Source organism: Physeter macrocephalus, chromosome 1 (assembly GCF_002837175.3).
Source record: "Physeter macrocephalus isolate SW-GA chromosome 1, ASM283717v5, whole genome shotgun sequence".
Lineage (NCBI taxonomy): Eukaryota > Metazoa > Chordata > Mammalia > Artiodactyla > Physeteridae > Physeter > Physeter macrocephalus.
Genome location: NC_041214.2, coordinates 75,707,926 through 75,732,197, shown reverse-complemented (window position 1 = coordinate 75,732,197; position 24,272 = coordinate 75,707,926). Strand labels below are relative to the sequence as shown.

Here is a 24,272-nt window from a genome sequence, read left to right as displayed (position 1 = left end):
GTCCCTCCACAGTATTTAAATTTCAATAGGAGGGACTTCCCTGGAGGCGCAGTGGTTGACAGTCTGCCTGCCAATGTAGGAGACAGGGGTTCGAGCCCTGGTCCGGGAAGATACCACATGCCGCGGAGCAGCTAAGCCCATGCGCCACAACTACTGAGCCTGAGCTCTAGAGCTCGCGAGCCACAATTACTGAGCCTTTGAGCCACAACTACTGAAGCCCACGCTCCTAGAGCCTGTGCTCCGCAACGAGAGGCCACCTCAATGAGAAGCCTGCGCACCTCAACGAAGAGTGTGCCCCGCTCGCTGCAACTAGAGAAAGCCTGTGTGTAGCAACAAAGACCCAACACAGCCAAAAAAAATAATAATAAATTTTTAAAAACTTTCAATAGGAAAAGACAAGGCTAGAGAACTACTTCCCTGCCTTTCAGTAGTAAAAAAAAAACAAAAAACAAAAAACAACAAAAAAACCAAGCCCATCCTCACATTGTTTTCTGAACTAATATATTAAAGAGCATAGTGGAGAAGTGAGGTAAGGAAGGATATCTATATTCGTTTTGTAGCTCATGAAATGCAGTAGTGAAGAAACAATTTCCTAGGTAAAATGTGATTAAGACTTGAACTGACTTACATACTACTCAAACTTTATCTGTCAATTGCACTCATTGCAAAAGACTCTTCAAAGCAAAATCTTAAAAGACCAATATGTAACACAAGTATTTATGGAGGAACATGTGCTTGATACTATGCTAGGCACTGCCCCAATTTAAGTAAAAATATTCGACCATTATGAAATATCTAGCCACTTACTATTTCATTTGTTGACTTACCCTATAATTTAATTTTTAAAATCATTATAAATACTATGAGCATTGACTACTTGCTAGGTAATACGCTTGGTACTGTGGAAATACCAAAATGAGAAGTAAGGGCCTGAATAAAACTTCATTTAAAAAAAAAAAAAAGGCCTTTTAATAAGCACAAAAAGTGAAACAAATATCAAGTAAAATGAGTAAAATTTTGACTGACATAGCAGTAAGTCATTAGGATGGTAAGAAGGTTTACAGTTTAAGAATATCTGAAGTATTTTAAAAACTTTAAAGCTGCAGCACATAATTTTTACACTTAGTTACTAGAAAACTAAGAAAGCACTTATTATTAGCTTTGAATAAAGTAAGATGAAAATAAGAATGCACTTTTACTAATCTACAAAAGTTTTTTTCTAATGCATATTCAGAAAGATTTTATAAACAGGGAGGCATATTGCTCATTAAGAAGAGGTTCTGTAAGAAAAACACTAAGTTAGCAATTATGAGAATGACCAGGTCAAAGATGGATTAAATGCCCAATTTCAGGAGGGATAGGTAGGTTTAAGGAAAAGAGAAAGCTTAAGAAAACACTTACTGATAATACCAACCTTTCTTCATCATCTACTGCATTTGACAGAAATTAACCTTTTAAAACTTTTACCTGTGACACTTTTAATAGTTTAATTATTACGTAGACAATGTGGTGTAAATTTCCATATTTTGTTAAAATACTGTCTTCATCCTCTGATCACAAGTGTTCCACACACTCCACCCAGTGCACCCACGGCCAGAGCAGAATGCTTCATCAGAGGCAGCACGGTAGTAAGAGCTCTGTTCAAAATCTCACAAAAGCTAATACACTAATTTGTTCTAAAAAATCTCACTATGAAATCAAAAAGATTGATCCAAAGACCTGAGCTGTTACATTCATTCATTATGATGTAAAGTACAATGTTAGGTAGTGAACACAGACTGGTAAATCAGGATGCATTAAATGACAACGTTTCAGGAAGGAGGCTGTACTGCTCTTCACGTCTGAAACTCATTAGCGAGCGTCTGCATCTCCTGCCTCAGAAGCTACAGTCTCTTCCAAACAAAGGTCTTTAAACAGTTTAGTGGTTAGTGTTCTTAGCCCAGCAGTGCAACTTAGTTCACAAGGTATTTTGGCAACTCTTAATCTGAGCAAGAATAGGGGCTTTGAAAAATAAGGCTTTAAGGAAGCTTGTCATTTTAGGGCTAAACTTTAATAGAATGTGAAAGTTTGAACTCTTACACTTTAAACAAACAAAACCTAGGAGTTACTGATTGGTTCAAAGCGGTTTTATGGAAAAACTAATCTGTAACAAAAACTTGGCATTGAGTGCGAAGGTTCCACCGTTTGAGCAAAGCGTACAAAGGGTCCTGGGGGACGGGACAGGCGGGAGGGGCCCGGACATTCACAACAGCAGGCATTTTCTCTTCCTCTTCTTGACGGGGGGTGGGCAGAGAACCGCCCGGATAGCTTCATCAAACACCGTCTTGAGACCTCGCTGCGTGAGCGCCGAGCATTCCAGGTATTTGACGGCACCGATCTCCTTGGCCATGGCCAAGCCCTGTGGGTAGGTGATGGGTGTCAGCTTCTTCTCCTTCAGTTTCTCAATTGTGTCTTTATCATCCCTCAGATCAAGTTTCATCCCCACCAGGATGATAGGAGTGTTGGGACAGTGGTGTCGCACTTCAGGGTACCACTTTGCACGAACATTTTCAAATGATGCAGGACTCACAAGAGAAAAGCAAATCAAGAATACATCCGTTTGCGGATAGGATAGGGGACGTAATCGGTCATAATCTTCTTGTCCAGCTGTATCCCACAAGCCCAGATTCACCGGTTTTCCATCCACCATGACATTGGCAGAATAGTTGTCAAAGACAGTAGGGATATACTCTCCAGGAAAGGCATTGGTCGTATAACTGATCAGGAGGCAAGTTTTACCTACAGCTCCGTCTCCCACCACCACACACTTGATGGCCTGCATCTGGGCCGCTCTCTGGGCCGCGGCCGCGGCGGCCGGGCGCTGAGGCGAGGAGCGGAGAGCTCGGGGTGCGGCGGGCGGGCGGGCGCGCGGCTGCGGGCGGCGGGGCGCGGAGTGCCGGGGCCGCTGTCCACGCCGCCTTGCCCTCCGCCGATGGGAAGCCGGAGCCCAGCAGCAGCCACCACCCAAAGCTGGGGAAAACTGCAGAGAAACAGGAAATGGCCTCGCTTTTTTTCTATAGAAAATTATCAAGTACATTCTTCTGAATAAAGACTTAAATAACATAATTTTTTTTTTTTTTTTTTTTTTTTTTTTTGTGGTATGCGGTCCTCCCTCTGCTGCGGCCTTTCCCGTTGCGGAGGACAGGCTCCGGACGCGCAGGCTCAGCGGCCATGGCTCACGGGCCCAGCCGCTCCGCGGCATGTGGGATCCTCCCAGACCGGGGCGTGAACCCAGTTCCCCTGCATCGGCAGGCGGACGCGCAACCGCTGCGCCACCAGGGAAGCCCCATAATTTTTAAATATAAAAAATAAAGTATGGCATAATTTCATTACAGATGTAATAAAAGTTATTAATAGGGTCAGAAGGTTTCCGGTTCCGGTGTAACGTTCGGGCTCTGTCTCAGGGGCTGAAGTTAGTGAGGTGCAGTATTGAATCCTATTTTGAGCTATCTTCCTTTTCCTGAAGAATGGCACTGTCTAAGAAGGAGCTGGATGAGCTGAAACCATGGACAGAGAAGAGAGTGAAGAGGGTGCTGGGTTTCTCAGAGCCCACTGTGGTCACAGCAGCACTGAACTGTGTGGGGAAGGGCATGGACAAGAAGAAGGCAGCTGACCATCTGAAACCTTTTCTTGATGATTCTACTCTCCGATTTGTGGACAAACTGTTTGAGGCTGTGGAGGAAGGCTGAAGCTCTAGGCATTCCAAGTCCAGCAGTGACAGGAGCAGAAAACAAGAGCTAAAGGAAGTGTTTGGTGATGACTCTGAGATCTCCAAGGAATCATCAGGAGTAAAAAAGCGACGGATACCCTGTTTTGAGGAGGTGGAAGAGGAGCCAGAAGTAATCCCTGGGCCTCCCTCAGAGAGTCCTGGCATGCTGACTTAGCTCCAGATCAAACAGATGATGGAGGCAGCAACACGGCAAATCGAGGAAAGGAAAAAACAACTAAGTTTCATTAGCCCCCCCCAAGCCTCAGCCAAAGACTCCTTCTTCCTCCCAACCAGAGCGACTTCCAATTGGCAGCACTCTTCAGCCCTCCCAGGCTGCCACTTTCATGAATGATGCCACTGAGAAGGCAAGGAAAGCAGCTGAACTACAAGCCCGCATCCAAGCCCAGCTGGCACTGAAGCCAGGGCTCATCGGCAATGCCAACATGGTGGGCCTGGCCAATCTCCGTGCTATGGGCATGCTCCCCCGAAGGTGGAGTTAAAAGATCAAACTAAACCTACACCACTGATTCTTGATGAACAAGGTCGAACTGCAGATGCAACCGGCAAGGAAATTGAGCTGACACACCGTATGCCTACTCTGAAGGCCAATATTCGGGTTGTGAAGAGGGAACAATTCAAGCAACAGCTAAAAGAAAAGCCATCAGAATACATGGAGTCTAATACCTTTTTTGACCCCCGAGTCTCAATTGCCCCTTCCCAGCACCAGAGACGCACTTTTAAATTCCACGACAAGGGTAAATTTGAAAAGACTGCACAGCGATTACGGACAAAGGCTCAACTGGAGAAGCTGCAGGCAGAGATCTCACAGGCAGCTCGAAAAACAGGCATTCATACTTCAACTAGGCTGGCCCTCATTGCTCCTAAGAAGGAGTTGAAGGAAGGTGATATCCCTGAAATTGAGTGGTGGGACTCTTATATCATCCCCAATGGCTTTGACCTTACAGAGGAAAATCCCAAGAGAGAAGATTATTTTGGAATCACAAATGTTGTCAAACATCCAGCCCAGCTCAACCCTCCAGTCGACAATGACACACCAGTTACTCTGTGGGTATATCTGCCAAGGAACAGAAGAAACTTCGAAGGCAAACAATGAGGGAAGCACAGAAGGAGCTACAAAGAAAGTCAGGCTAGGCCTGATGCCTCCTCCAGAACCCAAAGTGAGAATTTCAAATTTGATGCAAGTATTAGGAACAGAAGCTGTTCAAGACCCCACGAAGGTAGAAGCCCATGTCAGAGCTCAGATGGCAAAAAGACAGAAAGCACATGTAGAGGCCAACGCTGCCCGAAAACTTACAGCAGAACAGAGAAAGGTCAAGAAAATTAAAAAGCTTAAAGAAGACATTTCACAGGGGGTACACATATTTGTTTACAGAGTTCGAAATTTGAGCAACCCAGCAAAGAAGTTCAAGATTGAGGCCAATGCTGGGCAGCTGTACCTGACAGGGGTGGTGGTACTGCACAAGGATGTCAACATGGTAGTAGTGGAAGGGGGCCCCAAGGCCCAGAATAAATTTAAGCATCTTATGCTGCATCGGATAAAGTGGGATGAACAGACATCTAACACAAAGGGAGATGATGATGAGGAATCTGATGAGGAAGTTGTGAAGAAAACCAACAAATGTGTACTAGTCTGGGAGGGTACAGCCAAAGACCGGAGCTTTGGGGAGATGAAGTTCAAACGGTGCCCTACAGAGAACATGGCTCGGGAGCATTTCAGAAAGCATGGGGCTGAGCACTACTGGGACCTTGCGCTGAGTGAATCTGTGTTGGAGTCCACCGACTGAGACTACTGCAAGTCCTTGCCTCTTCCTTCTTGCCTTTGTCTCTTCAGTTCTCTCCCTTATTCTACTTCCAAACCCAGCCCTACTTGTGTGTGTGATCTCAGAACTGTGCCAGGCTGACACTGGGACAAAGGGAGAACACCTTGCTTCCTTCCCCAGACAGCCTGGTGCTGCCCTTTATTCCCCTTATGTGAATATGATTAAAGAGTTACTTAAAAAAAAAAGTTATTAATAAAAATGGACAACTAGGAACTTCCCTGGTGGCTCAGTGGTTGAGAATCCACCCGCCAATGCAGGGGACACGGGTTCGAGCCCTGGTCCAAGAGCAGATACACCCGTGCACCACAACTACTGACCCTGCGCTCTAGAGCCCGCGAGCCACAACTACTGAAGCCTGTGTGTCCTAATGGCCGCGTGCCACAACTACTGAAGCCTCCACGCCTAGAGCCTGTGCTCCGCAACGAGAGAGAAGCCACCACAATGAGAAGCCCGCGCACCACAACAAAGAGTAGCCCCGGCTCGCTGCAACTAGAGAAAGCCCCTGCTTTAAATTAAAAAATAAAAAAATAAAAAAAATTTTTTTTTAAAAAGACAACTATCTTAACTCTTCAGCATTTCCAATTTCTACTTCAACATCACAAACTTCAAAATAGTCTGTGGTTCCTAAAGTTTAAGATGAAAAAAGAAATTTAAAACTGAAAATCTGGGGCTTCCCTGGTGGCGCAGTGGTTGAGAGTCCGCCTGCTGATGCAGGGGATACAGGTTCGTGCCCCGGTTCGGGAAGATCCCACATGCCGCGCAGCAGCTGGGCCCGTGAGCCGCCCGCGTACAGGAAAAAGAAAAAAAACCTGAAAATCTTTCAAAAATTTGCCATGCTGTTCAAAATCAATTTAAATGTATTGCATTTGATATTAGATAACATATTCAAGAGGAGATATATATTAAGGTACAAGGAAGGCCTAGCTTTTTCTGGTACCTAAAATATTATGTCAACTTGAAAATGGCCATCGCTGACTAACTACAGGAACTCTTGATCACTTCTCTCCTTTTCCTCTACAAACCTGTCACCCCCATCTCCAGAGTACCACTGCTGCCTAAATTTCTTTCCCTAACTCATTCTTCTTGCCTTACTCTTGGGTAGATTTAAAATGGGCAGGATTAGGAAAGAGATATATAGGGAAAACTGCTGCTACTGCTAATTCTCTTCCACACTGCTAAACTCTCTGCAAAACTCCCTGGGTTAAGTCCTGCCTCTGGCACTAATTAGTTACTGACCTTGGAAAAGTACATACTTTGAACTCCTCCTTTTACTTCACAAAAGCAAAGACAGATAAAAAAATTTTTTTCTTTAATTAAGACAACTTAGCTAGGCTTAAAGTAAGATAATCATTTCTGTAATCAGGGGCTGAGCCTTTGGGACTCTGGGTCTGGAAATAGGCAGTCTGAAGTTCAATCCCCTTTTGTACCAGGGTCCTAGAGTCAGGTTCAACTGAAAGGAGGTTGAAAAAAGCTGTGTACTTTTAAACATGTATAAAACCTCCAAAGAGGTAACAGAATAATATTTTTTTTTAAAAAAGAACAAAATATTACAGGACAAATTGGCCAATATGCATCAAGAACAGACAGAAATGTAAGAGGTCCAATAATAAATTCTGGGAAAAAAAGTCATTTAAATTAAAAATTCAGAAGACAAGGATGAACTCTAGATTGGATATGGAGAGAACTGATGACTAGAAGCTAGAACTAAGGAATCCACACTGAAAGCAGCACAGAGAAAATAGACAAGAAATATGAACAAGAAGTTAAGAGCCAGAGCACAGATTAATAGCAAGCAAGAGTTTGAGAAAGAAAATTAAAGCCAGTCTGAGAAGCAATATTTAAAGGGAAAAAAAGACTGTAAACTTTTCTGAACTGTAGAAATGACAGTTTTCAGATTGAAAATACACACAAGCGTAGAGCAGGAAAAACAAAAATCATATGAAACAACATGATGAATACAGCAGAGTAAAAACTGCAAAATATCGAGGACAAAGAGACAATCTTAAAATCAACGTTTAAGAGAGTATCAGCAAAGTAATGACAATTAGATTAAAAGCATATTTTACACCAGCAATAAATGTCCGAAAGCAACAGAATAAGTAGCATCTTCAGTATGTTGAGTGAAAGTAACTGTTAATCTAGAATTCTGAATCTACTTAAATTAGTATTCAATAATAATTGTGAAATAAAGACATTTTAAGACATAAAAACTAAGAAAGTTTACCACGCATGAAACCTTGCTTAAAAATAACTAAAGGATGTATATTTCAGCAAGAATAAAAGTAAATACAGAGGGAAGAGATGGTATTCAAGAAATAATGGTGAGTAAAAAAAATCACTGTAATCAATCAAAATGAGTAACAGTTAAAAAGTTAAGAGAACGTTTTGAGTTTAAAGAGAAGTAGAACTACAACACACATTATGGAAGAAAATATTTGCAAATCACATATCTGATAAGGGTCTTGTATCCAGAACACATAAAGAACTCTTACAACTCAAAAAAAAAAAAAAAAAAGACAACTTAAATACGGGCAAAAAGATCTGAGTAAGCATTTCACCAAAAAACAAACAAACCCATAAAATACAAACAAACAAAAAAACTGGTTAACAGGGACATGAAAAGATGTTTGAAATCATCAGTCATTAGGGAACTATAAATCACAACCATGAGTTACCATTTATACTCACGACCATGACTACAATCAGAAAGGCAAAAACAAGTGTTGGCACGGATATGAAGACACTGGAACCCTCATACATTGCTGGTGGGAATGTAAAACAGTGCAGTTACTTTGGTAAACAGTTTGACAATTCCTCAAAAAAGAGAGGTACCATATGACCCACTAATTTCCACTCCTTAGGCATTTACCCAAGAGAAATGAAAATATACATCCACAAACTGCACATGAATGGTCAAAGAATCATTATTTCTGATAGCCAAAAGGCAGAAACAAACTAAATGTCCATTAATTGATGAATGAATACACAAAATGTGGTACATCTATACAATGGAATATTATGTGACATTAAGAGGAAATAAAGTACTGATATATGCAACAACACAGATGAACCTTGAAAACATTATGCTAGGTGAAAAGAAGACTGTGACAAAATACCACATAGTGTATGATGCCATTTACCTGAAATGTCTAGAGGAGGCAAATCTACAGACACAGAAAGTAGATTAGTGATTGATTACGGCTGGGGGCTAGTGGCTTGGGGGAATGGAGAATGAGAGTTAGTGGGTAGGGAGTCTCCTTCAGGGCATATGAAAATGTCCAAACATCACAGTGTGGTGGTGGCTGCACAACTCTATGCATATGCCGAAAAACTGGACCGCGCACTTTAATGAGTAAATCGTAGGGTATGTGAGTTATATCTCAAGAAAGCTGGTAAAAGAAAAAAATAGAGCTAAACTATTATGTAACAGTAATGTGGAAGGTGAGAGGGAATACTGAGGTCAACATCTTCTAAATTCCTATATTATTTGTAGATGGATAGAGATGCTCAATATATAGGCACAGCTAGGAAAAAAAAGGATAAAAATACAATCCATAGCTTCTACATGATCAAAGGGAAAAAATATGAATAGAGACTTAACGAATTCAATGCAAAGCAAATCAAAATCCTAGAAAGATTTCCACAGAATTAGACAAACTGATTATAAAAAGTAGCATATGGAAGAGTAAAGATCCCAAGCAATTCTGGGGGAAAAAAAGGAGTGGGGGTTCTGCCTGGCCAGATATCAAGACTTCTCATAAAACACTATAATTAAGACAGTGCCTTACTGGTGCACCAACAGATCAATACATGAATGAAACAGAATAGAGAATCTAGAAACAGAACACAAAACAAAGAGAATGATGGTATATGACAGAGAAGGCAAACAACACTGGTTAGTGGGGAAAAGATGGCTCATTCAATGAACGGCATTGGACAAATAACTTCTTAGGTGGGAGAAAACAAATTCCCTACTTTATTCCATACACAAAAATAAATTCCAGGTATATTAAAGACCTAAATGTTGTAAAACTAAATTTTTAGACAACTTGAAGAAAACACTAGAAAAACAGCTTTATGACCCTGGTGTAGAAAAGGAATTCCTAAACAAGTAATAAAAAGTAGGAATCATTCACCTAATAAATTTACCTACAAATAAATTTAAAACATCAAAAAAGACACCATCAACAAAGTTAAATACAAGGGGCAGGCTAAAAGAAGATATTTACAACATATACAACAAAGAATTGGCATCCAGACTACAGAAGAAACTAATAAGGAAAAGACACACCACTCAACAGAAAAATGGGTAATCAGTGGAGGCTAACACAACGTTGTAAAGCAACCATACTCCAATAAAATAAAAAGAAAAATCGGTAATCTATTCATATGAGTGAAACACAGGACACCTGAATCTCACTAGCAATCAGCAAAATGCAAATTAGGGCAAAATGATATACCTCTCACACTCATCAGATTGGTAAGTTTTTCAAGTCTGACAGTACGAAGTGTTGACCAAGATGTAGGAAAAGGGGAACTCTCATGTTTTAGAAAATAATCTGGCAATATCTAGTAACAGTCATAACGTGCACACCCCATGACCCAGCAATTCCACTTCTAGGTATTCCAATTTAAAAAAACCCCACATAAACAAAAATGATCACCGCAACATTTTTTTAAATAGGAAAAAAACTGACAGCAATTCAAATATCCATTAGTCCTCGAAGAATGGCTAGGGCTGGGGTTGCTTGATTTTGGTAGTTCCAGAGCCTAGTAATATGCTATCACAGGTATATGTTCAGAAAACTTTTGAGTGAATGAATAAATAAATGAGAAAGAAATAGTGTTACCTAGAAGTAGATGCAGAGTTGAGAAACAGCTTTTATTACATGGAGAACTAAAACAAAATAGACAAAAATCCTTGCTTTCATGATATAAATGAGACAAATAAGTAGAGTACAGAGCATGTTAAATAGTGATAAGTGCTAAGAGAAATAAAAAAAGCAGTGAAGGGGGATAGGGAAGTATGGGGGTGGGGATTTACAATTTTATACTGAATGGCCAGAAAAGGCCTCACTGATAAGGTAAGATCTGAATAAAGATTTGAAGGGAGTGAAGGAGCCAGCAGATACCTAGGGGAAGAACACTGCAGGCAGAGGTAACGGCCAAGGCAAAAATCCTAAGACTGAAGTACGCCTGGCACTTCTGATGAATAGCAAGATCTGTGTGGATAAAGCAAAGTGAGTGAAGAATGATGGGAGGACTTCCCTGGTGGCGCAGTGGTTAAGAACCCGCCTGCCAATGCAGGGAACACAAGTTCGATCCCTGGTCCGGGGAAGATCCATCCCACATGCCAAGGAGCCAACTAAGCCTGTGTGCGCCACAACTACTGAGCCTGCGCTCTAGAGCCTGCGAGCCACAACTACTGAGCCCGCACGCCACAACTACTGAAGCCCTCGCGCCTACAGCCCGTGCTCCGTAACAAGAAGCTGCCGCAATGAGAAGCCCGCATGCAGCAACGAAGACCCAACGCAGCCAAAAATAAATAAATAAATATATAAAAATTTAAAAAAAAAAAGAATGATGGGAGATGAGAAGTGGTTTGGGGAGGCAGGTGGATACAGATCTAGCAGAGACTTTGGCTTTTACTCTGAGCAAGAAGGCAAGTCCTCAGAAGGTTTTAAACACAGGAATTACATGACCTAACCTGTGTTTTAATAAGATCACTCTGGCTGCTATGTTGAAAACAGACTGCAGGGATAGAAGGGATATTTAGTGATGATAGTGGCAATCACAAGGTTCTTTGGGTTATCTGGACAAGGTCCCTACTTCAGCGCTGTTAGGATAATTGGGATTCCACTAATGCTTGACCTCTCTAACCAAATGAAAAATTGGGTATCTGAGAATATAAGTCTGAACATAGAGATAAAATAAGCAAATACTCTAAGATCTCGGATCTTAAACATTTTTGAGGTTCAAATTTACTTAGTCACACCAAAATAATACCACCGTAGGCCTGTGTTTCCCTGACCTACTCTTCCTCATTCATTCCTTGAGAAAAGGGCAAAGAACACAGGTACTTCCAAACTGATGCTGAAATAAATCTGATATTCATTCACTTAGTCAACCAACATTTGGTGGGTGAGTACCTACAATATGGGCCAGCTGCTGTCTTGAGTGCAAGGGCTATAAAGATGAACAAAATATGGCCCATCCTAAGATATTTACAGTCTAGTGTGTGAGCTACCTAGACTTATATAACGTGCCATAAAGAAACACAAGCTCACTTTTATTTATTTATTTATTTATTTATTTAAAAATTTTTTTTTGCGGTACGCGGGCCTCTCACTGTTGTGGCCTCTCCCTTTGCAGAGCACAGGCTCCGGATGCTCAGGCTCGGCGGCCGTGGCTCACGGGCCCAGCCTCACTGTTGTGGCCTCTCCCTTTGCAGAGCACAGGCTCCGGATGCTCAGGCTCCGCAGCATGTGGGATCTTCCCGGACTGGGGCACGAACCCGTGTGCCCTGCATTGGCAGGCAGACTCTCAACCACTGCGCCACCAGGGAAGCCCGAAGCTCACTTTTAATGTTATACAGCAGCACTAACAGAAATACAACATGAGCCACAAATGCAAGCCACATATGTAATTTAAAAATTTCTAGTAACCATTTTTAAAAAGGTAAAAAGAAACAAGCAAAATTAATTGCAATATTTTACTTTACTGAATAAATCCAGAATATTATTTCAACATGTAACAATATAAAAATTGAGATTTTTACATTCTTTTTTATACCATTTTTTAAACCCTAGGTGTATTTTATACTTAAGCATATTTCAATTTGAACTAGCCACATTTCAAGGGTCTTGAACAGCATAATTATGCAGAATAGACCTGTTTTTTAGAAAACTGAAAAGAATTTGACACAGGTACAGGGCAAAGTAAATTAGTAGAGGGAGGCTTGAATATGTTCACAGCTTAAAGAAAAAGAGTAAACATACTATAGATAATTGATATGGAGTGCGGACAGCCGGATGAAAGAGCACAAGTGGACTGGTTAGTTCGGAAAAAAGGACCGTCGCACCTTCCTCTGTGACAAGTGGAAAGGTTAGAATTAAGATATAAACAAGTTTGGTGAATGCGAATGGGTTGAGAGTTTAGGTTAAGAGCTTCCCATTTTTCTCAGTGAATCAGAAGACAATCTTACTAGCCTCCTTCAACCACTGCGGATACAAACCTGAAGGGACTACATTTATGGAACAATTTAATAAACTGTATCCTAGTATGACAACATTAAGTTGTGTTTTTAAAAATTATAGTAATTTTCTAGCTTTCTTATGGACTGGTCAATCTTTGAATTTTGTCACTTGATCTCTAAACACAGAAGCAATACTATGGATTCATTCTTTATTTTCTCACCTATTCATTTATTCAGCAAACATGTACCCAGTGTCTACTCTTATGTGAAGTACTGTGTGAGACAATGAGCATACAGAGATGAATAAGGCCCTCAGTGACCTACATTTGTGTCCCCAGTATTTAGCTTATGTCTGCACACAGTAAGTGCTTTAGAAACACAGCACTACATTGCCCTGTAAAGAAATATTACATGTCAACTAAAATATGAACTGACAAAGACTTTCATTTGTCTAAAGTAGTGCTGTACAATAATTTTCTGTGCTAATGAATATGTCCTACTCTGAACTGTCCAATATAGTAGCTAATAGCCACATGGATTTTTAATTAATTAGAATTTTTTTTTTTTTTTTTTTTTCCCCGGTACGCGGGCCTCTCACTGTTGTGGCCTCTCCTGTTGCGGAGCACAGGCTCCGGACACGCAGGATCAGCGGCCATGGCTCACGGGCCCAGCCGCTCCGCAGCATGTGGGATCTTCCCGGACTAGGGCACGAACCCGTGTCCCCTGCATCGGCAGGCGGACTCTCAACCACTGCGCCACCACGGAAGCCCTAACTAGAATTTCAATAGCCAAGGTGGTTAATGGCTATCACAAAAATCTAAATATGAGAATACAGTGAGTAGCTAATGGCATTTCTACTATTATAATCATGGTGCTGTCATCTCTAATGAGTTAACACACATGTGATGCTAGAATAATACCAACTGTACCAGTAAGACATCATAAGAAAATTTTCTTAGTGTAAAATAACTTTAGCATTATGAGCCCAAAAAGAAAGAAAGAACAAAAGAGAAAGAAAAAGAAAAGGATAGTCTTTTCAGTCTACTTCCCCAAAGGAAAACATCAACTTTCTGACAACCTCCTAATTTTTCTCATTGTGTCAAGAAGTGAAAATAGTCTGCGGAGATAAGGAGTCAAACTTTTTTTAATTAGAGAAGAATTAATAGAACATATGAGTTGTTTCAGTACAAAATGACAATAAACTTTTTTTTTGGCAAGACAATTTAAATTGTTGAAAATCGGGATGCATACAATGAATAAAGTGGTTTTATAACTCAAAAAAACCTGTCTTTGTGATCTGCTTATTAATTTCTCCAAATCTGTCCTAGTTATCTGAATTTTCTTAAGTGAACCTATTGCTAAAAGACTCAATTCATTGAGCAACTGGAAGTATAATTTAAACTAGACTTTGAACTGAATAATTCCTGGTGTAATAACCAGAATGGCTGTTTATGACTGGGATAGTAAAATACACTTTCATTACTCTGTGAATCCACTATCCTTAATATATAATTTAAGTGACTGTACAAACGTAATCAGAGAAACAAAGTCCTACATGGGCACAGGTCTGATTACATACTTCCGTACTTCCATACTGATAACTTAAAAGTAAAACCAGTGAAGTGAGAGACAAATGTCAGAGAGAGCATTTTTTGTGCACAGCGAACTTGTTCAACTTGTTAACCACCCCCAAGTTCAACTTGTTAACCACCCCGTAAGGCAGTTGTCTTGTAAATTAACCACACGACTCCCTGCCCTCCCTTTTAGTTGTGTTCAGCTGAAGCCATTTTAAAAAAACATTACCAGATTGCCTGTCTTGAAGATGAGAATGGTTATACAATCAGGATTTTATTCAGGTTAACAAAAATACCTAACACTGAGAAGTGGTGTCTTAAATCTACTAGAAAAAACTTTAAAAGAATCACTAGCACACAAAAACACTATCAGGTAAACAAGACTTCTATACATGAAGATGGGCAAATCAAAGGCATGAGATCAGACCTGTAATAATCAACTTCTAGAGTAAAGTTACCGAGCTGCCGCTTACTGCAACGAAGCCAAAGTATTACAACAATTTGGTATTATAATGACATCATTAGCTTGGTTTCCTAATAAGGCATATATATCTGGGATATATGAATGTCCAATTACCTAAAAATAGAGAGCTAACAGAGAGCTAGAGCTGCCTTTGTCTGAGGCAGTGGCAGGCAGTTCTAGTTTTATTTATAAGATTTTTTTTTTTTTTTTTTTTTTTGAGAATGATGCCCACTGCCAAATGAATTAACAGAAGTCTGGCTCTGAAACAGCATACTTCTTAGTCATAACAAAAAAAAATGTTCTTCCAGAGCAGGGAAAAAGAGGTATCAATGTTTTGGTCCCACAAAATCTTTACAGTCCCACAAAAACCGTTTTTGCTTCACGGCCTTTTGAATTAGTAAGTGAAAACACCGAGTTGTAACAGAATTTAATTACTAATGCGATTTAGAAATTAAGCCGCAAACAGTGACAGACCTCATCATGGAGGTAAGGTTAAGCTTCTTCCGCCAGGAGCAATTTCAGTCCTAACTGTCACGTTGCCTTAGTGGTGTATTTTGCGGGCTGCAGTTGCCAGCAGGCAAGAAAGTTTTCTCTGTGAATTAATTCTGAGAAAGGTGGCGCTTTTTACATGCCTTAAATCATCCTTTTCTAAGATCCTTTTTTTTCTCCAGGTGTTCCAGTAAAACTGAAAAGTTAACCATTGATTCCAAACCGGTCTCGTTCAAACTGCCTCGGGAGAACGGAAAAAAGGGAGGTTCGCGTTCGAAAAGTTTCACTTGGGGTTAGGGCGAGGACAAGGTAAGAAGGAAAAGTCCTCCATAACTACCGTACTTGCCTTCGAAACTAGACGGGGTGTTGGAATATTCTTTCTTTCCCTCACCCAGGCCTTGGGTAAAATTTCTTTCGTTAAGAGCGGTTAGACTAGGTAAGTGACCCTCCTCCTTGCTAACGCAACCGCGAAAACAGAGAGGAGAGGGAGCTGGAGACAAGTCCTCACCCTCCCCTTGGCTCAAACGAGCACCAAATTGTTACAGGCAGGAAACACAAGCCTCTATTCTCTCTCCCCAAGACCTACTCTCTTTCCGTGCCCTCGCCCGAGTTCCTCAGGAAGGACGCCGACCCGCTCCGGACTCGCTTCTGATCGCAGCCGCCCAGGTGCGCCGAGGAGGAGGGAGTAACCGAGAAGCGCGGGCAGGAAGCGGCCGCCTCCCGCCGCCGACCTCGGCGGCCCGGGCTCGGCGGCGAAACGCGTGCCGGAGCTGCGCGGGGCTCTGCCGGCTCCCGGGCCCGCGCCCGCCTACGCTGCGGCCTAGTCCGGAGCCCGCGCCCCGGCCTCGCGGCTCCGCGCCGCCGGCCCTTCCTCGCCACCTGGGCCCGAAAGACCGAGCGGGAGCGAGCGTCCGGGAGGTGAGGGGCGGAGGCACCTACCAGCTGCTGCCGGACCCAGCGCCACATGCCCCCGCCGTCGCCGTCCCGGTCCCGCGGGACGCGGGGGCCGAGGGGCTGCAGGTGGAGGCCGAAGAGCCAGAGGGGGAAGCAGGAGAGCCCCTCCGGCTGAAGTTCCGCTCGCCGTCGCGCCCGCCTCACTCCCCGCGCCGGGGCCCCATCTCGCCGCGCCGGCCCCGAGGTCCTACAGGCGCGGTCCCGGCGCCGCCCCCGCCCGGCGCAGCTGAGTCCGCTGCCGCGCCGCAGCCACCTTCATTATTGACCGTTGTCACCCGCAGTACCGCCACAACCCCACCCCCGGCCCCACCCGGGCCAGCCCCCGGCGCCCCGGCCCGCCCCCGGACGTGACGAAATTGGCTGCGCAGACCGAGGGCCCCGGCTCAGCCGCGTAGGTGTGGAAAGCGGCGAGCGTGGAGGTAGGCTTGGCTTCCGAACGCGGCGTCTGGGCTCTGCCCCCTCCCCTCATTTCTGGGGTAGGATTTAGTCGCGTGGGTGTGTCTGTCTACCGAGTCTGCAGCTCCTGGCCGACTCCTCCATTCCTACCTCCTGTTGCGGGTCTGCTTCTGGTTCTCTGCCTTCTTTGGTTCCCCCAGCAGCCCGACACGCATACGCAAGATCAGGAGTGTAGTGACTGAAAGTTAATCCCCGGAGGTCTCCAGTTTCGGTTCAGTGAAATTGCCAAAGCCTTTGTCTCAGCACTTAACGCAGCTCTCTCTTTAGCAAACGACTGAGCTGGGGCTAGGGAAATCTTGATCATTTCAGTATTTTTGAAAGGGGATGCAACTCCCCTGGGCCTGGTCCGGTGCGGACTAGCGTTTCCGGGAGAACAGACAAGGTACGCTGTCTTGCAGTACTAAATTGAACAGGTTAGGGGGAAAAATACTTTGTGTGGGAAGGTAGTTGTTTACTGTTAACTGCCGAACTCCTGCAATCAAAAACACCTCATCAGTAACAAGACCTAGGTAAGAGAAGGGTGTGGAAAAATAGAGGTAAAAAAGCAACTGGAATAAAACTTTGACTTGGAAGGCTGAAATGAAGTGCCGGGTCTCGCTTTATTCAAAAGCAAGCCCGTATACATCTTGAGTGTTATGTATGTGTATTGTGTGCAGTATTTTGCTGAATTAAAGCACATTTCACCATTCGACACATAAGAGTTAAAGAATTTTTTTTATTAAGCGAAAACAGAAATCTAAATGAGATTAGCAAAACTAGGCAAGTTTTTTGCATATATAAACACAACAGTCTTAGTTTCAACAGACATTCCTTATTATATAATTATTATCCAGCACCACAAATAGAACCTTTCCTTAGGAGTATTTATGATCTGTAAAACCAGAAGAGGAATTTTACATTATATATAAATCCAACTATAAAAATTAGCTAGATATCTAAAGAGAAAAAGTAATCTCACTTTTATTCTTCTAACTGAACCTTGCTTTATGACCCTAAAAGGAAGTTTGAGATACATTTACTTATCTTGTAATAGTGATAAAACATTACTACCATTCATGGAGCACTTGTGTGTCCCAGGCCCTGTAATAAACTCTTTACTTGCATGGTCTAATCTAACCCCATCAATCCTTTGAAGTTGATACTACTGAACTTGATACAATATTATTCCCATTGTGTGGATGCAGACATGGAGGCGCAGGTTAAGTAACTTGGCAGAGCTGGGATTCAGATTCTGGATGGTCAGGCAACAAAAGCTCATGCTCTTAAGCTATTGTAAAGAAAAATATGAACATACCTATTTTTATTCATCTGCAAGTGGTCTGATTAAAATTAGGCCAGCAAATTTTTATTTATATGCCACTAAAGTTTGTCAAGACAAGATAAGAAATAGAAATCTAGAGGACATTTTGTGCGTTGTTATTTAACTGTGTCCCAATTTTCAAAAGGTGGAAGTGGGAGGAGTTGATTCTAAACGCCATGGTGGAATATGGTAAGACGTTATCTCAAGATAGCTGTGTAAAGATAATAATTGTAGCTCAAACTGTCAGTAACAGAATGAGTACTCATGGCAGTGTTTTGGTCTAAGCATTTTTCAGGAGCAATATTCTACACCTCATATTAATTTAAGAAGCATAAAATAGTGTTTTTATACTGTAGATTATAACTCTTTAGTGGTGATTAAATCAATTTAGTGTGTCATAAGCTGTCATGATCAGTATCTTTAAAAAACAATATAAAACATCGGAATATATTGCTTAGTGTAAATAATATGTATTGTTTTGTGAAACTTGTTTCAGGTGTGTATGTGTGTGTGTGTGCGTGCACACACACATCAGATCACAGTATAAAAAGAATGTCTTCCTATTGGTTGTGGTTGGAAAGGTTTGAAAACATTGAAATCAGAATATACAGGACTTAAGGCAAGCACCAGCTGTAAAGGAAAGAAAGAAAATATATTTGCAGTCAATGGTAGTTCATTCATTCCACAGCTATTTCTTCAATGTATTGAACACCAAATGTATGCATAACAACAGCCTAAAATTAGGAGGAGACACAAGTGCAACTTTTAAGGTGAGCCCTTCTCTCTGGGGAGAGTTTACAATCTTGTTGGAAAGAGAAGTTGCAGAGAGGAATCAGTTCAATAACAGTCCAAGGCAGTATGAGATTAAGTTCTAAACTATACCAATAATAGTCATCAATTTCAGAAAACTGATGTGGGCAATAGCAGTTGAGGAGCGTTCAGAAGAAAGGAGCTGAATTTGAGCTGAACTTGAAATGGGAGGATGAAGGTGGGAGAGAAAGGCTTTCCAGCAGGAAGAAGTGCGGAAAGCTAAAGATGTTTGAGGTACAACTAATTTGGAGTAATAAGAGGTGGGGTTGGGTGAATAAGGGGAGGCATAGTATTAGGAGAGTTTCTGGTTAGTCATGGGAGTTTACCGGAAATTGTGCAATCACTGGAATTTCTGAACAATGAAATGAATGACAGGTTGAAATCAGAGTGTTAGTCCATAGACATTATATGTGATAGGGTGAAGAGAGAAGAAAGGTCAGATAGGAAATTATTGCTAGAGTGAACCATCCAGTTCAAAAGTGCTGGACTGGCAAAGAGCCAGAAGTAAAGCACGTTGTAGGAAGTTGTGCTCTGGTGACAGACAAGGAAACCTGAAACTTAAGCCATTTCAAGTGAGGTGACAGACCTTCCAAGAGAATAACAGCATCACAAAACAGCCACTGATTTAATGGTAAGTATGGTTCTTTCTCTTGAGTAAACTTGTTAATATAATTCTGTGCTAAATATACCTGTGAGATGTGTTTGTTCCCAGGGGGTAAAAAATCTCCTGGTTTGCTGTAATAGAGATTCTTAGGTATAACAAAGACAAAGAGGGATATTTTTCTTGATCAGAACACCTTGGACCATCAATAGGAAGCGCAGACTGTGAGCTTGTTAAGGTCACGATTCCTGGCTCATTCGTTTTGGAACCCATAGTGTCTAAAAGGTACTCAACAGATGTTTGTTAAATGAATTAATAAATTAATTCCAATAACTGAGTAGTTAGGGAAAAAATATTTAGTTCCGGAATATCAAAGTGATATAAAGCAAAGTATACTGAATGATTTCAGTAGATCCTAAGCTATGCAGTAAGACAACTGGTCACCATCCTTTAGATTCAGGACACTTTCTGTTGTGTGCCTCTCAGAACTCTTCAAGGTTCAGTCTGGTTGGAGGACAGTAAGCCTTGCCAATCTGTTGCCTTAATTATTTCTACATTGATGGAGCCATCAGGTGGGTCCTAGAATCTGCTCTCATTTTTAAAAGGGCAGCTTTCTACTTTCTCAAAATCATAAATCTAGTATATTGTAAATTATTATGCTTAAAAAGCAGTTTCCTTCTGGTTAACTATCATTCCAGAATTTCCAGACCAGACTTTAGGCAAAGAAAAAACAGACTTCAGGCAAGCTTTTTCCAGTGCTGACCAGGATTATATATTTTATCACCTCTTAAAGAAATTCATCAGGAACAATCTCATATTACATATTTGCAACTTTTCTTAAAAATTTCTCAAACAGATGTCAGTTGCGGACTAAGTTACATGAACACAGTTTTAATTTCTGGTATTTATACTTATACAGAACCGAAACTCAAAGTCACTGTGAGAGTTAGGTTCCATAAAAATTATCTCTTTCTTGAAAAAGTCAAAGTATGTAAAGCATACATATTTTCTGAACTGTACACTTAAAAATGGTTAAGATGATAAATTTTATATGTGTATTTTACCACAACAAAAAAAAATGGGAAAGAAAGACTGCATGGGGAGGCATTTGTTAACAGCTACTTCATAGATTTTTCTAGGCTAAACCATCACAGTTGTGTTCAATGGCAAAATCTTGGCATTTGCCGTTTTATCTACATTAGAATAGATCCAAAATTCTTTTCTGAGGAAAATCTTGACTTAGCCCACAAATATTTCCTTAGCTCCCATCTGTTTCCTTAACTTTTATGAAACCACGTTAACTCCATCCCCATTTCTGCTGAGTCCTAATGGAAGTAAGTATGCCCTAACTTGCCAACACACCTTTCTGATTTGCAGATTTATCAGAAATTCTCAATTGGGAGAAGAAATGTTAATGGAGGATTTCCTGAGGACTATGTACTCTCTTCTGGTGATGTCAATTTTATTTTTAGATTAAAGAAAAATGATCAGGAATCTGTCTTTAGATAGTCTTGTTTTGGCTCCTGCTGCAGTTACTTTTACTGAACTGCAGTTTAGGATCATATGAACAGCATAAGTCTAGAGACTGTAGGAGATGCAGCCTCAGGAACCCCGCGACTGCTTTTGCTGTGGAGGTGCAACTGGGAGCACCGCTCACTCATCACACTGTGTTCTCTTGACGAAAGCCTGCAGAAATTCATTACCACAAATGACTCTGCTTCTCTTGAGCAACTAGTTTGTTTCATAAGCTTGTGAGCATTATGTAATTGAATGTGCTTCCTTCTGTCCTTGTGTTGGTACTTTAAAAATTCAGAGGCTTATTTATGGCAAATGCCCAGACTCTACAGTGTACACTTGTGAATTACTCTTACCCTGACTTCTCATTTTGTCTACTTTTAGTTTCCCTTTGGCTGGTTACTCCACCTCCTTTATATCTTATTATACTTTGTATATTTTGTTAAGCCATCTTCCATTTCTGAATAGAAGGAATAAAGGAAAACATAAGACAATCATTCATTTTATAAGTCATAAAGATTAGTTTTAAGATAACGATGAGCTCCAAATAATCTAATTGGAAGATTATGTGATTTCTTTACCACTACCACAATTACATATGTTTTTCACTACTTTACAATGAGTATAGATGTTAATTTGTATGAGTAGGAGATTAACTGGAAGGAAACAAAACAACGAGTAAAGGCTGAAGCCAGGTTAGGCAGTATGTGAAAGGAGGAAAAAAAATGTGAGCAAGAAGACATGCTGAGTCAAAGAGAGAACTGTTTGTTAAGGCTGCAAGAAGTAGAATGGGTTGGAAGTTGAATACTGAGAAATACTAATTCAAAGAGATTTCTGTATGGGAAAGAGGAAGAAAGTGGCTGCTTGTTTGAGGGGTTTTTGGTGATAGCTTTCCACTAAGGAAGGGTCTGGGAGATTCACAGTAATAACAGTAAGGGGGTATCAGAGAGCACTTGAGGGTGCAGTGAGGCAGAATCCTGGATAATCCTGGATAACAGGTATAAAGCCTGTTGCTGCTTAGTGCTCAGGGAGGCTGAGAAGAAGTTCTCTGGGATGGACTGAAGACAGTGGCTAGGTTGGTTTGGGATCAGGGGAGATAGGATGCTGGGGCAGAAACAGAATGCAGCCAGGAGGAGAAGCCACACTTCTCCAGGAGTCAGGTGAGAGAAAGATCTCAACTGAAGACATCTGAGATCTGGCAGTGGCCCTACAAGAACCCAGAGTAGGAAATCATTGGGTAACCTAGGGCCTGGCACACAGTATGTGTTCACAAATTTGGGGGCTGCATTGGGTCTTCGTCGCTGCTTGCGGGCTTTCTGCAACTCTTCGTTGCGGTGTGTGGGCTTCTCATTGCGGTGGCTTCTCTTGTTGTGGAGCACGGGCTCTAGGTGCGTGGGCTTCAGTAGTTGTGGCACGCAGGCTCAGTACCTGTGGCTTGCGGGCTCTAGAATGCAGGCCCAGTAGTTGTGGCGCACAGGCTTAGTTGCTCCGTGGCATGTGGGATCTTCCCGGACCAGGGTCCAAACCCGTGTCTCCTGCATTGGCAGGCAGATTCTTAACCACTGCGCCACCAGGGAAGCCCCAGAAGTTTTTCTGTTACATAAATAAAGCTGTACCAAAATGAACTCTGTATCTATGTTACTGTGATTGCCCACTTGCCTGTGGTTAATATCCTGACATGGCTCTCAAAGCAAGACAGCCATTTGTTGTGCATATATGACAAGATCTGGATGAGTCAGCCTTTGGAAGTGACTTCCTACAGAGGAGAGGAAAGAGATGAATGAGGCTGTGGTCTCAGCTGCTTGTGGGTCATTTCACATGCAGCATGTACCTCTGTTTGGAAATCTCTTCTGATATCCTCTACCGTCTTACTTGAATAATTCTGTTACCGAGTCCAAGCTGCCAGTGAATCAGAGACGAGGTGCTGAGGCAAGGAATACGACTTTATTCAGAAAGCCCGCAGACCTGGAAGATGGCAGACTAAAGTCTCAAAATAACCATCTTATCGGAGTTTGGATGCCAGTTTCTTTTATAGCACAGAGAATGGGGAGGAGATGAGGAAGTAAAGTAAAAAGGCCATACGTTTTGCAAATATCACCTGGAATGGCCAGTCTCGGGGAGGGGATGTGTTCATTTCTTCTTTCTTGTAGCCATCCACAGTTGGAGAGGGTCCGGATGTTTGACTGAACAAAGGCACTTTGGTTTATCATTCAGGCAGAGGGGCAAGGTTCCCCAAGGCAGGCCGTTATGTATAGACAGTGTCCTTTTAGTGAATAAAAGCAGTGGAAAGGAAAGGTTAAGGTAAAAGAAACAGATCCAACATGTAGTCAAGATTTGGCTCTTCCCTGTTACAATTCTTCTTCATCATTTAAGTCTCAGCTTAAAAGTTACCCTTCAGAGAAGGTCAGCTCTCCTTGTAGAGCTGTGTTAAGACAATTATAAATCCTACGCACTTAAAAGATCTCAGTGGCTGCCAGCCCCCAACTAAATATGAATTCAAACACACACAAAAAAGTGTGAAACATTTACCATTTTTTTTGAAATAACATACAGCAAAATGTACACATATCCTGAATAACTTCTTTTTAGATTTTCTTCTGATTCAAATTATCCCCCTCTGTCTCTCTCTCATACATGCTGCCCTATTCTCTCTCTCTCTTTTTTTTTTTCTTGAGCCTCTGCTGGTGTCCCAAACAAGTGCTGAGTCAGCCGTCCAGGTAATTTTGCACTCTCCCCATTAAGCATTCCCAGTGTCCCATACCTCTCCAAGTACTTTGCACACTGGTAGTCACGTAATTGCTTGCAGAAGTCTCTTTAATGTCTGTCTTCCCTATGACACTGTATTCTTCTGTAGGTCAGGGTCTCAGTTAGTGAACTTCAAGAGCTCAAATATTTGTTTGTTTGACCAGCTGTTTTGTAAAATGTAAACAACTTTTAAGTGCCTAATGAAGAAATCAGGGAATCTTCTAGAGTGGTAAATTGGACTTTTATGAGTCAAAAAGGGATAAAAAGATGATGACTTACTAGGTGAGAAAGACAAATGAAATAAGAGGTACTGTCTTCTACAGTATTGATTTCCTCAAAGACTTTATAGACTATTTAATGTTACTATTCTGGTAAATTCATTTCCTCTAGATAATTCCTAGTCAAATACATCATAAATCTGTCATTACAGTCAATATATCATTGATAGTTTTATAAGACCCATTCATAAAATCTTACTAAGGACTTTCCTATTCTGGCTCAGATGCTACATTCTACCTCTTTCCCTCCACCCTCACCTCTTCTGCCACCATTCAGTTATTTAACAAATGTTTTTTGAACAT

General features: G+C 41.6%; 2 protein-coding genes, 1 long non-coding RNA gene and 2 pseudogenes across 15 annotated transcripts in view; 3 read left to right on the top strand and 2 right to left on the bottom strand.

Annotated features, from left to right (window-relative positions):
- The window catches only part of ATP11B (ATPase phospholipid transporting 11B (putative)), a 125,734-nt gene extending 109,234 nt beyond the window's left edge, over window positions 1–16,500 (bottom strand). For 2 of the 6 annotated variants that reach the window (XR_003680393.2, XM_028491523.2), the window contains exon 1: window positions 16,250–16,497. Coding sequence is in view for 5 of the 6 variants with exons in the window: in XM_028491523.2 (XP_028347324.1) it covers window positions 16,250–16,276 (27 nt within the window). In the remaining variant the exon portion in view is untranslated. Of the gene's footprint in view, window positions 1–16,249 lie in introns of all 6 variants that reach the window. The other 4 variants (XM_024124357.2, XM_024124354.3, XM_024124353.3 and 1 more) reach the window with 4 other exon arrangements.
- On the bottom strand, window positions 2,112–3,091 carry LOC112065038 (ras-related C3 botulinum toxin substrate 1-like). Its single transcript, XM_055084018.1, has one exon. It carries the CDS (start codon window positions 3,074–3,076, stop codon window positions 2,243–2,245), a length of 834 nt encoding a protein of 277 aa, XP_054939993.1. The 5' UTR covers window positions 3,077–3,091; the 3' UTR covers window positions 2,112–2,242.
- On the top strand, window positions 3,507–3,923 carry LOC114486534 (U4/U6 small nuclear ribonucleoprotein Prp3-like; annotated as a pseudogene).
- Window positions 3,930–5,787, top strand: LOC102984723 (U4/U6 small nuclear ribonucleoprotein Prp3-like; annotated as a pseudogene).
- A 141-nt stretch (window positions 16,501–16,641) lies between the features above and the next one.
- The window catches only part of LOC112065040 (uncharacterized), a 34,251-nt gene continuing 26,620 nt past the window's right edge, over window positions 16,642–24,272 (top strand). For 5 of the 8 annotated variants that reach the window (XR_002891800.3, XR_008617003.1, XR_008616999.1 and 2 more), the window contains exon 1: window positions 18,216–19,461. This is a non-coding gene — a long non-coding RNA (uncharacterized lncRNA). Of the gene's footprint in view, window positions 16,684–18,215; window positions 19,462–20,808; window positions 23,664–24,272 lie in introns of those variants that run through there. The other 3 variants (XR_008617005.1, XR_003680388.2, XR_008617002.1) reach the window with 3 other exon arrangements.

Excerpts from the sequence above, each read along its gene's own strand:
- LOC112065038 (XM_055084018.1), bottom strand. The coding sequence starts at position 3,076 with ATGTACTTGATAATTTTCTATAGAAAAAAAGCGAGGCCATTTCCTGTT.